General features: G+C 36.7%; 1 protein-coding gene across 1 annotated transcript in view; it reads right to left on the bottom strand.

Annotated features, from left to right (window-relative positions):
* The window catches only part of oclna (occludin a), a gene marked incomplete at its 5' end in the record, with an annotated part of 21,036 nt that extends 8,339 nt beyond the window's left edge, over positions 1-12,697 (bottom strand). The window contains 5 exon segments of the mRNA XM_014033984.1: positions 1,208-1,390; positions 4,542-4,672; positions 7,429-7,596; positions 7,683-8,328; positions 12,604-12,697. Coding sequence (XP_013889438.1) covers positions 1,208-1,390; positions 4,542-4,672; positions 7,429-7,596; positions 7,683-8,328; positions 12,604-12,656 — 1,181 coding nt within the window.
* Positions 12,698-13,006: the final 309 nt, after the last annotated feature.

The raw sequence follows: 13,006 nt of genomic DNA, 5'->3' as shown, positions 1-13,006 counted from the left end.
CAGTGTAGACTAAAGTAAAACTTGTTAGAGTGTATATTACAGTGTAGACTAAAGTAAAACTTGTTAGAGTGTATATTACAGTGTAGACTAAAGTAAAACTTGTTAGAGTGTATATTACAGTGTAGACTAAAGTAAAACTTGTTAGAGTGTATATTACAGCATAGACTAAAGTAAAACTTGTTAGAGTGTATATTACAGTGTAGACTAAAGTAAAACTTGTTAGAGTGTATATTACAGTGTAGACTAAAGTAAAACTTGTTAGAGTGTATATTACAGTGTAGACTAAAGTAAAACTTGTTAGAGTGTATATTACAGTGTAGACTAAAGCTGAGTGAAAAGACACGAGCACAACATCCGTATTTTCAAAATAAGACACTATTCGGCTGAATAATTTGTCAGAATAATGTCGACCTGCGCAGTGGAAACACATGCAGTATAAATCCAGGGTTAAAGTGTACTAAGTATATTTGAAGTTGTTCCGTTTTAGTATTTAAAAGTATACTTAATACACTTAAAATTGTGCTTTTGTGCAACTTAAATACAACTAACGTATATTTAGTATTAAATTAGTTGTTCAAAAAATTACTGATGATTAATGTGGCTTCAAGTATACTAAAGTATACTTAGATTTAGTATACTTAGTATAAAATTTTTTCACCTGGGTTCTTTTATACTTGTGTTAACTCAGAGGTAACTTGACTCAGAATTGAGTTAACCAGTTGATATCACCTGTTCTGAAACTGAAAATCCAGAGTATCACAGAGCGGGGTAGGTTGATTCAGACTAACTGCCAGGGCTCGTTAATCCTGCTTTCTGAAGGCCCTGGAGACCTTACACCCGTTATATCAATAAGTAGAAACAATAGGTTATAATAAGTAATAAAAATAACTTGGATATTATTTTAATTTGTTGTAGCTCATTTTATTAATCAGTTTTGATAATAAGGTGATTATATGCAGAATGTTGGTGCCAGAATGTCATACAGTGGTGTGTGCAAATAAATATCATGTTCTCAATAGTATTTAAATTTAGGGGGAGGGTGTGAACACACCCCCGTTAAGGAACTTAAGGGGGATATGAATGGTAGTTATGTGTCGAAACCCACCTGAAAAAATTAGATTTGTAACTTGTAAAAATATGATTTGTGTACCCGTTAAAAAAATTCACCCAGGGTTAACCCACATAAAAATGTTTGATTTCTTTGTACCTGTCAAAGTCATTGTCATCCAGCTCGTCTCCAGAAGAGTTATAATCCGTGTCATAGTCCTGTTCACCGGTGCGGCGAGGACGTCCTGGACGTCTCTTTTTGGGACGTCCTGCTGAACTTGCGATCTCAGAGTTGCTGAAGTAGGGAGCTGCATGTTGTAAAGGCTGGTCATCGACTACAGGTCTGTTGGACAAACAAAACATTTAAACTATGCTCTGTATTAAACCACATTTTTATCTGTACACTGGAAACAATGGCAGAAAATCAATGTATGTTTATTAGACTTAAATCCTACAAAAGGTTTTGCTGTGTAAAAGGAAGTGAAAAACAGAAGTCAGGACTTCCTCCTCCCTAGTTTTAGCTGCACCATACCTCATTTTCTCATCAAATACTGCAGATAAATAAGACTTGTTGTTGGTTAACTTTGGCCTGTTGAGCTTCAGGTGTTTTTGTACTTGTCCAATGAAGTTCATTGTGTCTTTATGATAAATCTTAAAGTTTTTCTTAGTTAGTCGACACTTTGTTATTTTGTGTTGCAGCTGCGACACCTCTGATGAAGACACGTCGAAACATGCCAGGTATGTCTGTAGAGACATAAAATAACAAAGTGTCTAACTAAGAAAAATTTAAGATGTTTTTGGACTTGTTTTGCTGTTCTTTTCAAATGTACAATGGAGAATAATTTTTTTTTTGACCTGGTCTTGATTTTGTAAGTTTGCGCACTTACAGGTCAACTGTTGTGTTAATATGATTCTAAATGTAAAAAAAAAGTTAAATAGAAGTGGATATAATTTTACCTAAAAATTTAGAACTATCGTATTACATAAAAGTTGTCTTTGCATGTCACATGAATTAATAACTGTTGTGTTAATCTTTGTTGGCCAAAACAGCTGTCAGATGTTCCTTTGTGGTCAGACAGTGTACTTTGGGCTGTGTGCTTTATTTTATTAATTTATTTTTTATCTTACTTCTGTCCTTCATCTCAAACTTTATTTTTAATCATTTATGGTCTCTGGCAAACTTCAGACCAGAGCATACCTGGACTTTCTCAAAACAGGTCTGTACCTGGACCTTCAGTTCACTGCAGCAAAGCAATCATACCAACAGATTTGTTGGTAACCGTTGGCCTAAATGGTAAATGGTACTGAACTTATAGAGCGCTTTTCAAGTCCCTCCGGACCCCAAAGCGCTTTACACTAACAGACATTCACCCATTCACACTCACATTCACACACTGATGATGGCAAACTACATTGTAGCCACAGCTGCCCTGGGGCACACTGACAGAGGTGGGGCTGCCATGCATCGGCACCACCGGACCCTCTGACCACCATCAGTAGGCAAGGTGGGTGAAGTGTCTTGCCCAAGGACACAACGACTGAGATGGATGGACGGGGGATCGAACCAGCGACCTTCTGGTTCCAGGACGACTCACCTAACCACTCCGCCACAGCCTAGTCCTTGTCTATGGGCTGTCGTTTGTAAAGTTACACTGTCAAAAATTACCACCAATATTTTTGTTTTATTTAGACTTTTATAAGAAAAAAAGAACAGATTTATTTTTCAAAGTCAGTTTTTCACCATATGATTCATACATTTATAAATGTCATAGTTTATAAACTAAATATTTAACTTACAAATTAAATATTTAGTTAACAAACTAAATATTTAACTTGTGACTTAAATATTTAGTTTTGAACTAAATATTTAGGTTACAAGTTAAATATTTAGCTAGCCACCTAAATATCTAACTTAAATATTTAGCTATCTAGCTAAATATTTAATTTATTATTTATTTAGCGGACTGATCTGTACGGATGATGGTTTTTAGAGCCGACGACAGCTAGCAGGCTAGCAAGCTAACAAGCTAGTAGCTTCTCTTCATGTTAACCAGCTCCAGGTACAACAGCACTCTGAGCTGAGCTTCTGTTCCATATTTATCTGAAATGATCCATTCCCAGTTAAATTAAAAAGATGAACAGCTTTGATGATCAGCTGGTCTGATTTTATGACCTGAATGCACAACTGGTGTTTACTCCATCAACGTGGGAAAAAAAATAAAAAGCTTCTCCTCCTCTGACCTTTCACTCAACAACACTGATTCAACATTGAGTAAAAACAACTATATTTCCATCTATCACTGTTGTTTGTATCTTCACTATGACACGGAGGGCTGCAGGTGGGCAGACGGACAGATTATAATATTTTAGAACCAGCAGCATAATGGTCTGAAACCAGAGAGACACTCTGGTCCAGTTAACAGAGAGTCTCCAGATCCGACTGCGCAGCAGCTGAAGACCAGTTTCACAGCTAAATCAACAGGAGGGAAAGAACGATATTAGGCTACCAACTGCCTGATTCTCCTCCAGCTCAATAGTATCTTATGGACCCATGTCTGTTTCTGCCGTTCAACATGGAAAAAGGGGCGGTCTTCTGAGGCGCGTGACGTCACGTGCAAAGGGTCACTATCTGAGGTTCCACACTCTGTATGAAGCAAAGTGAAAAACAAGAGGCTGGTTTTTACCAGGATAGGTAACCATAGCCCCCGATGCTTTTAGATTTTTACAAGATCCCTCATCTTTTTCATCATCATCTTCACCCTACGAAGAAAATCTAACATGGAGCTCTAGACTGATGGCCATTTTCTGAATAACGCCACCCACAGTTACTGTATGTCCTTACCAAACTTGTTGTTGTCCATTCATTGTGATGATTTGCTAATTGTTACCTGGTTAAAGTCATTTGACAGGTCTTTGGTCTTACTGACGTCGTACACATAGACCTGGGATCAGTATCAGTTTATTTGCTTTGGTTGGGTTGGTTGAGTTGTTGTACTCTGGCTGCCACACAAACTATCTGTGGACTGGATAAATACCTGTTTCGCTCAATGGTATACAATATTTCACAATGTGGTTTTTTTTCCACTTTTAATTGATTTTCTGTCTCTTTCCATTAAAAAGAGACTTTGTAAACGAAACACATGGATGTACAAGATTTACTTTGTAAATACAGTCTTATTGTTAGTATCATTGGCAGTTTTATCTGGTCTTAAATGTTTTTAATGCTTTTTAAGCACATTTAGTTTATGATTGCTATATAAAATATGGCAAACAAAAAAAAACTTGAATATCATCAAAGTTTAATGCTGTTCATTAATTTATAAATGGGCAAACTTACAATTAGCTTACTTATTTCCCTTGCTGTAATTTAAGGTTTATTGAATAATTTGAGTGATAAAACAAACTTAGTTTTAGAAATTCATGATAAATTAGAAATCTTTAAAATCTTCCAAATCTTGTGAAGTAGAAAAATCAGAGTTGGTCCGTATGCTCACTGGGGGGTGTAGCTGATGGGAGGTTTGTCGTAGCTGGTGCTCTCATCATCCAGGAAACTCCTGGATCCTCTCAGCTTCTCAGGGTAGTCTGAAACCACAGCCACTTCAGGGGCAGCAGACACATTCTTCACCTTCACAAAAGATTCAAAACACAGCTCAGCAACGTTTTAGCTTTAACTCATTAGTAAAGCTTTAAGATACATTTATTTTAACTGTGACTTTTAGCACACTTTATAAAAATTTAAGAATACTCGTCTTTGTCATAAGCCAGTTGAGACTGAAAGACCAGCTTCTGAGGTAAGTTATGCTATATGATTAAGTTAGGATGAATAAATATTTATCCTAAGACATAATTTAGTATGTCTTATTTGTTACTAAATACTTTCTTATAAAAATGTAAATTTATTTTTAAAACATTTAATAAAATTAATATTTAACTAAATAATCACTTATATTGTACAATTTAATGATTTAACTTAATTAAAAATATTGTTGTATTTTAACACCCCAAGTTTGAAAACCCTAATTATTATAAGTTACTAAATATGCACCCTCCCCCACCATCCTTTACCCTTCGTAAATAAATGATTCATCTTCGTGCAACAAAAATGTTATTTAAATTATAGAAGTATTTAACATTTAAATTGTATAAACTCTAACAATAAATAAAACTATATTCTTTTGTTGGTGGTTCAGTCGGTGTGATGCCACTCCTTTAAACACCTTTACCTTTTAAAATCTCTGTCCATGTATTCTGTACGTGTTTTTGTGATCTTAATGCTCAAGCTCTTGACTATTTATGGCCTTTCTGCTCTTTCATCCTGTACTGCATGTCAAAACTCCACATAAAAATGATTTTTTTCTGAAACAGATTAATTAAAATTACAATAAAAAGATTTTGTCTTTGAAAAGCCTTTCCCAAACCTGCTCATGTTTATGAGTTTTAGTACATTATGGAATCTACAAGTACGACAAACCTGCATGAACATGTTTTCTCTCCGAACAGCAGTACAACAGACTAAAGGCAACAGGTCTCTGCAAGTCCCACAACTTCAGCCTTTTCAAACTGGTTCCCACAAACGATAAGACAGACGCACTTTTTGTCTCAGTATCATGTTACTGCTGTGCTTTCCCTCTGCTAGCAGTGAGCCATGTGTCAGTCCAACCTGTTTTTCCTGTTGTTTTTCCAGAAAAGTCTCATGATTGACCAACATACTTAATGTTACTTGTTGAAAACATTAAAAAACACTTTTTTGTAATCATTAGAAAGTATGAGTAACATCAAACACAAACAGTGAAGTCTTAATGTTTGAACAAAGTGAAAAAAGATGCTCAAACCACTGGAAGTCTTCAAACTACTGAAGTCAGCAGGTGGACTGAAACTCAGCTGTGAGGGTGCCACACCTTGAAACTGACTGCACAGAAGAATCATTTCTTTGCTCGTAAACAAGAGACGGTCACTGAACTGGTTTTACTACTTCCACGTACGTCCTCCTCTGACTGCTGGGCTTCAGGCTGCAGCTGAACACAACCACTGCATCCTTCAGCACATTTCTACAGTTAGTGTCCAAAACCATCTCCATTCATCAACTCCTAACTCAAATCAGATTCATTTCTATCCATTTTTGATTTCAAAACATCTGTTCAATTTACTGTCATTTAAGAAGTTTGCACAATGTTGTTATTTTTTTAGTTTATTTTTTTGTTTAGTTTTTCACGGAGCCCACGAGGAGACGTGGGATTTTTTTCCCTTTTGCGTTCCCACGCAATACTTTTGCGTTACCTCGCAATATTGTTTTGCATTCCCATGTAAAGGTTTGTTTTGAATATGAACTGAATTAAATTGGACTTTTATTTTGAAATATCTGGTTACCAAAACAGGATGTGTCGCCACAAGTTCGTGAAATCGTCATTGATGTTGTTGTGTGGCTGCACTGTGTTAAAATATCAGCATATGACATACGTCCATGTGTGTCTGTGTGATATATTCATTCTGGAGCTGAATTAAAGCAGTAGCTAACTCACTAATGGTGAACATGTGAGTTTGTTAATAAACCAGCAGCACAACAGTGATAAACAACTTCAGCGAGGGAACATAAAAGGTTTTGCAAGGTAACGCAATGATATTGCGTGGGAACGCAAAAGAAAAATAATCTCCCGTGTCCCCTCGCGGGCTCCGTAGTTTTTTAGCTTGTATGAATGAGAAAAATTATTTGATGTCAGAAAAATACTCTGATTGGAATCTTGCAAATTTTCAACACTTTAACTTATCTTTTTACGCGTGGCCTTTAATAATTAATGCTAAACAAATATAGTTGTTGCATTGATGACGTTAGAAACAGCCTTCTCTCTCTCAGCAAAGAATTTTGTGCTTTTCCACTTTCACTTGACAGAAGTTGACAATCCCTGTGATGAACTGTCTGAAAGTGGACATCATTTGTTTTACATAGGATCATGTTTTCATGATGGCTCCTCTTGGGTTTTCTGCTGCCTACTGGTAATATATTTACTGAGCAGTTGGGCTCTTGATGCTCCCTAGTCCTCTGTCTGCATCCCTCCTTACTCTCAGTGCAGGTTTGGGGTACTGGACTTTCAGTAAATAAATGAATAGTTGTATATCTCTAAGGATTTGTTGTTTATTTAAAGTATTTTAGAATTGAATTAAATTTGATTTGTCTCTCCGTCTCTAATAAACATATTTTAAATGAATAGTTGATGGTTCTTCAGTCACTCATTTGAGCTATTTGACCTTATGAGAGGATTAAAAATACCCCAAAAATCCAGACAGTAAACTCTTTTTGTTGTAGTCACTAAATGGGTGATTATTTTGTGTTGTTCAAGTAATTAATTTGTAGATTTGTAACACAAACATCTTATAGTGACTCACCCATGCCTCCACATCCTGAGGTGGTGCAACATCATCCACAAGCTTGACTTTTTTCCAGAAAATGTTGCTCTTTCCAAAACTTTGAATTTTCTGACGAGTCTTGAGTGCGAATACAAGCATGATAATCAGAGCAGCGGTCACCAGGAAACCGAACACTATAGCGATGGCCTAAAATGAAGAAATAACATTTAATAAATCAGGAGTTACAAACAAAATATCTTTATATACAAACACAGCTGGTTTTGTGTGCTCACCTCCTGTGGCTCCACCACACAGTAGTGGTAAAGATACTGATTCGTAAACATTCCTGTCATCTGTGGTTGTTGGTACTGAGCACACAAAGCGGCAATCTGGTTGCCGTAAACTGACCCATATGACTGAGCCATGGGGTTTACTGCCATCAAGTACACTATGGTGGCAATAAGCATCAACAGCGCAAGGAAGGCACAGATTATCACCACAGCCAAGTAGAATTTCCTGCTCTCTGACAAGCTCTGGTGAGACACGATGATAATGAAGACCGCCAGGACGAAGATGGCGACCATCACTGCCATTGCTATCATAAACCCTTTGCCTGACCGGGGATCATAGTAGTTTCCCCCGAGTGAGCCGTAGCCATAGTTATTTCCAGCTCCATATGCACCGCCACCAAAAGTGCCACTGTAGCCAGTACCACCGTAGGTACCATAGTTTCCCGTGTAGCTTCCCCCAAAGCCAGCCATGGCTCCTTGACTGTCCCATGCCAGTGTAGAGGCAACACAGACAAATATAGCCACGCACAATACAATAACAAGGATGGCCATGATTTTAAGGACACCCGGGGGGGAAGTCCAGCGATAGAAGTGCTGGAACTCATCATCAGGGTAGTAAGAATAGGCTGGCTGAGAAGGAGCAATGTTACTGTGAAAACAAAAAGAAAGAAAAACTGTTATAACAGAATTATTTCCATTGTCTAACAGGATAGCAGCAACACAATTTAATACACCAACGTCAAACTTTTTAACACACTTTTATTACAGTTCAGAAAATCTACAGTGCTGTGGATAAGGGTTTGCTCTCTTACATATTTATTCTATTTTCTGTTTTTTTCACATTTAAAAGCTTTAGATCAAACAATTTTTTGTGTACAAGTCTACGTAAAGCTGTATGCAGAGCTGGCCCGTGGCATGGGCAGTGTAGGCAAATACTAAGGGCACTGTCTGTCTAAGGGGCGCCACACATGCAGGATGAAAAATAACATTTTATGACTTTTTATCGAAGTATAGTTTATTAAGTCTATAGAATAATCACTGGTTCAAATTTATGAAGGTAACTTTCTCAGCCTGCTTTGTTACTACATTATGTGTTATTTAGGATTTCTAGAGGTAGGGTGTATGTAGAGTGACAGGAAGTCCATGTTACTTCCTGTATTCCTCACTTCCTCTAAGCAGGCTGAGAAAGACCTGTTTGCACAGCAGGCTGAGAGAGGCCTGATTGGGGAAAAACATTTTGGACTTTTAAAAATCCAACTTACACACGCCATGGTGAGTTCATTGTAATTTGTAAACTTTAGAAAAGCTTCTCATTGATCAACTAGTTTAACCCATATTACAAAAGCAATCTCCAAACTTTTCTTTTTGTTTGCTGCCAGCTGTAAAGCTATATCTAAACTACCCATCAGATGCTCATCATAAAACCATCTTTGGACCAATTTACACTTTGAAAACCAAGGTTTATGCTGTTTGAGTGTATTTCATTGTGAAGATGGAAACCAATTGTTTCAATATCATTGTTCTGAATTTTCTTTGAAACAAACAAGATTAAGCTATAGCTAAAAGTAAACCAAACAATTTGTCCTGATAAATATTGAAGTGTTGTACAACCAAATGTTTGATATTTTTGACCTCTTTATATGCCTGTGGAATCTGATGGTGAGCTACCTTGACACAAGAACCTTTTTGTGAAGAACTACCCATGCTTCTGAGTCGGTAGGAACTGTGGACTCTGAATGAACTGTTATGGACTCTAGCTTTTTCAATATATTGGGTGTTTTTTTCCACCTTTTTATTTGAGTTACAACTGAAAGGACTTTATGACCAAAGTTTATTTTTTTCTGGATCTGCTTGTGTAACCAATTGTCTTTTGTTGTTTTGTGTCTTATTTTATTTATTTATTTATTTTGTTATTGAATTCAATACAGTATAATTTTTTCACTCAATGGCATCCAGTGTTGTGTTGGGCTCCTTCAGAACCTAGTCTTTGAAATTAAATTTTCTAATTTAAAAATAGAGAACCAACATAGAGGTTACATAGGGGTGTCCCAAGCCAATATGGATATCGGTCCGATATCAGCCAAAAAACAATTATCAGATTATATTGGCCTGCATCTAAAATCTCAGATAAATAATCACTCTGATAGAAGCAGTCCATTCCAGTAGTCCACTCTAATATTTCTATCCAGCAGCGCTTGGATCCAGCATGCAGAGCCCACATGATCACAACAACATGCTGCGCTAACAAAGTAGCAAGAAGTAGGAGCGATATTGGCAGTACTTTTTATTTTCATCAGAAACGACGATGCAGCTAAGTGCAAAGTTGTCATGCACAAGTTTTCCGTGGAGGCACAGAACCGTGTACGTTTTAAACCGGAGAGACAACCAGGCTCTGCTCTCCACCCTGGTAGCAGCTAAAGCCCCATCTCCACCCACACGCTTGTATGCCACTCGGCTCAGTTCAGCCTCGGTCAAAAGTGTCTCCATGGTTCCAACCACGCACAGCTGCACTGTTTCAGAACCTCCTCTCCGGTGGTTCTAAGTGGGCAGAAGCGAGTACAGCATGCTTATGATTTTGACAACAGCAGAATGCTGCCAGTGGATTAGCTCTGGGATTGATTGACAGAAGAAAGGAGAGCGCAGCTTTTGTTTTGGAATACGAGCACAACATGACGAGAGCAGTGATGAAAACTGCTCCCTGCAGGAGCCAGAGGCTAAACTCCACATGATGCTCAGACTGTAGAAAGTGGAAATGCAGCAGTAAGAAAGGTAGCTATCAATTTAAATAACTGGTTAATTCTTAGCATTTATTTTCTGCTCTTGTTAAAGTGATGTTTAGTCTATTTACTGGGGGTGCAACAATACATGTACCCGTATCAAACAGTACTTTAGGTTCAACACACTTGTATGGAACAATACAGATTTTTAAAAAATTTACTTTATCAACTTGTGTTCTGAAGATGCTCTGTGTTGAAGGATCAGTGGATCTGTGTTCGACTACTCCACCTAGGCTGRATTTTTGAGCHCAGATCCACTGAGAAACTTGCTGTTTCAGCAARATTTAATTTAAAAACTGTACTTTTGAGGTTAAACAAATGTTCATAATTAATATAAATAAATTACAAGTTAAAAGGGGCATGGACATTTCTCTTTTTTGTGTTGAAAAAATATCGAACCGTGAGATAAAGTATTGAACCGAACCGTGAATTCTCTGTATCGTTGCAGCCCTACTAATTACACACTTGTTTTAGTGAAGATTAAGTTTTGGACACAGTCAGTAAAATTGGAGCTGTGGACTTTTAACTTTGAACAGTTGGACATTGAACAATAATGTGGGGTTTTGTTTTGTCCCCACCTTCAGTTTTTCCCACCATAAAGCGGCTCCAGGCTGACAGATAGTAAAAAAATACCTAGAGTGACTTTGAATTGTTATTTTACACTATACAGGTACAATTTGTTTTTATTATGTTTTAATTTTCATGGTCTTCTAATTTATATTTTATTAAACTGTATAATGTTCTTCAGTTTAAAATGAATGTGATCCATTGGTTACAAATACATGGGTCAGTTTTTCTCATACCTACTCTTGTTCCCTCTTTGACCTGTTCAAGACTTTTCTAAGATTTCACACTACATAAGAGGTAAAAGTGTGTGATTCTTACTGATATGTATCGGGTCAATATCGGTATTGGTCAATATCGTATCGGCCAATTCTCAAAGCTGCAATATCTGTATCTTATCGGAAGTAAAAACGTTGTGTCGGGACACCACTAGTGTTACATGTTGCAGAGGATAGTTCATGATAAAATTATTATATAATGCAATCAAGAGTAAGTACTGGTATTCAAAGTTTCATTTTTGTATGACAAAGTTTGGGTTTAAGTCTGGTTGTTAATGTACTACATTTCTAATATACAGGTTTTACGCTGAATTTTGTGAAATACTCAAATGAATGTTTATTTTCAGATGGAAAATGCATAGTTTTGAGTAGATCTGTTACAAAATTGTCCAGGGGAGTATACCCCTGGACCCCCCTAGAACTGCTTCACTGTAACTGTTTGTAAACATGATAGGGTTAACTTTAATGTACATGTTTTATAAGTGCTTATGATTAATGTTCAACATGAGATCTGCATTTTTCCCTTAGGCAGTCTCATGTCTTTGTAACTAGGGAAGTGAAAACTAAATAAGAGGGTGAACTACAGGAAGTCCTCAGAGCGTTGGGTTGGAGGTAGAGTTGACTTCCTGTCCTGCGTTCTCCTCACTCTTGTCAAAGCTGAGTTTGACTTTCTCTTTCTTCCTTGTTTGTATTTGTAAATGTTCCAGGTAAATTTGTACCTGTCAAAACATGAAGAGGTTTCCTCTTTGTTGTCAGCAGATGTTGGCAGGTATCAGGTAGACTTCTGCTATTGTTTCAAATTAATTATTAACTACTTTATATGTTGTATGTATTGTTTATGTTGTTGCCCATTCCCCGTCATGTTTTTAAGTGTTTTAAGTGTTTTTGCACTCTCAGGCCAACATTGCAAATAATAAAGTGTTTTTAATATGTTTTGCCTGGTGAAATAAAGGTTAAATAAAATAATTAAAAACTATTTTCATTGAACAACTTGAAATGCTGCATTATGTAATAACCACCACGTTATGATTAGAATAAAGAAAAACACTGCTTTGTGATACATAATACGGTTTTAGTGAGTTTTATTACATTTTGAAGCCAGATTTTATTACATTAATACATAATGCAGCATTATTACATAACACTTTACAAACCTGGTTTCTAAAGATAAATATTAAATACAAAACTATCTAATTTGGTGAATTGTAAAGTGGCAATGAAACTGATAAAACCTGAACTCTTGTCTGGGAGTATGAGCAGAGAACATGTAAAAAATGATCAGCTGTAATGAAGAATGAGGCTTACTATCCATTCTCCTCCTCGTAGGGGGGTGGGCTCCCATTGGGCTTGGAGGACATCACTGCTGGATCCACTGGGTGCTGATTTGTAAAGAAATAAACTGCAAGAAAGTTTCAACTGTTAGAGTTTACTTTAAAATAAAGGCCTAAAATTCTCTGAAGGGATGTGTTTTGCTTGCCACCTTAAAGGGATCCATGATTAGTTGTAACATTAGACTTTATTTAATAAACATTTATTTTAACTGTAAAATAACGACTGTAAAAATACTGTAGGATGTTTAGTTTTATAAATTTTTTAAAATATATTTCAACACCGACGGAGCCATTTTATTTCCACACAAAGCATTCTGGGTAAATGATGACGTGGATAGGTCCTCGGTGCGAGGCTGCTAGCGAGCTATATCCACCCT

The sequence above is a fragment of the Austrofundulus limnaeus genome, unplaced genomic scaffold, assembly GCF_001266775.1.
Source record: "Austrofundulus limnaeus strain Quisiro unplaced genomic scaffold, Austrofundulus_limnaeus-1.0 Scaffold1922, whole genome shotgun sequence".
Classification (NCBI taxonomy): domain Eukaryota; kingdom Metazoa; phylum Chordata; class Actinopteri; order Cyprinodontiformes; family Rivulidae; genus Austrofundulus; species Austrofundulus limnaeus.
The sequence above is the reverse complement of the archived record's forward strand: the minus strand, read 5'-3'. Positions and strand labels throughout refer to the sequence as shown.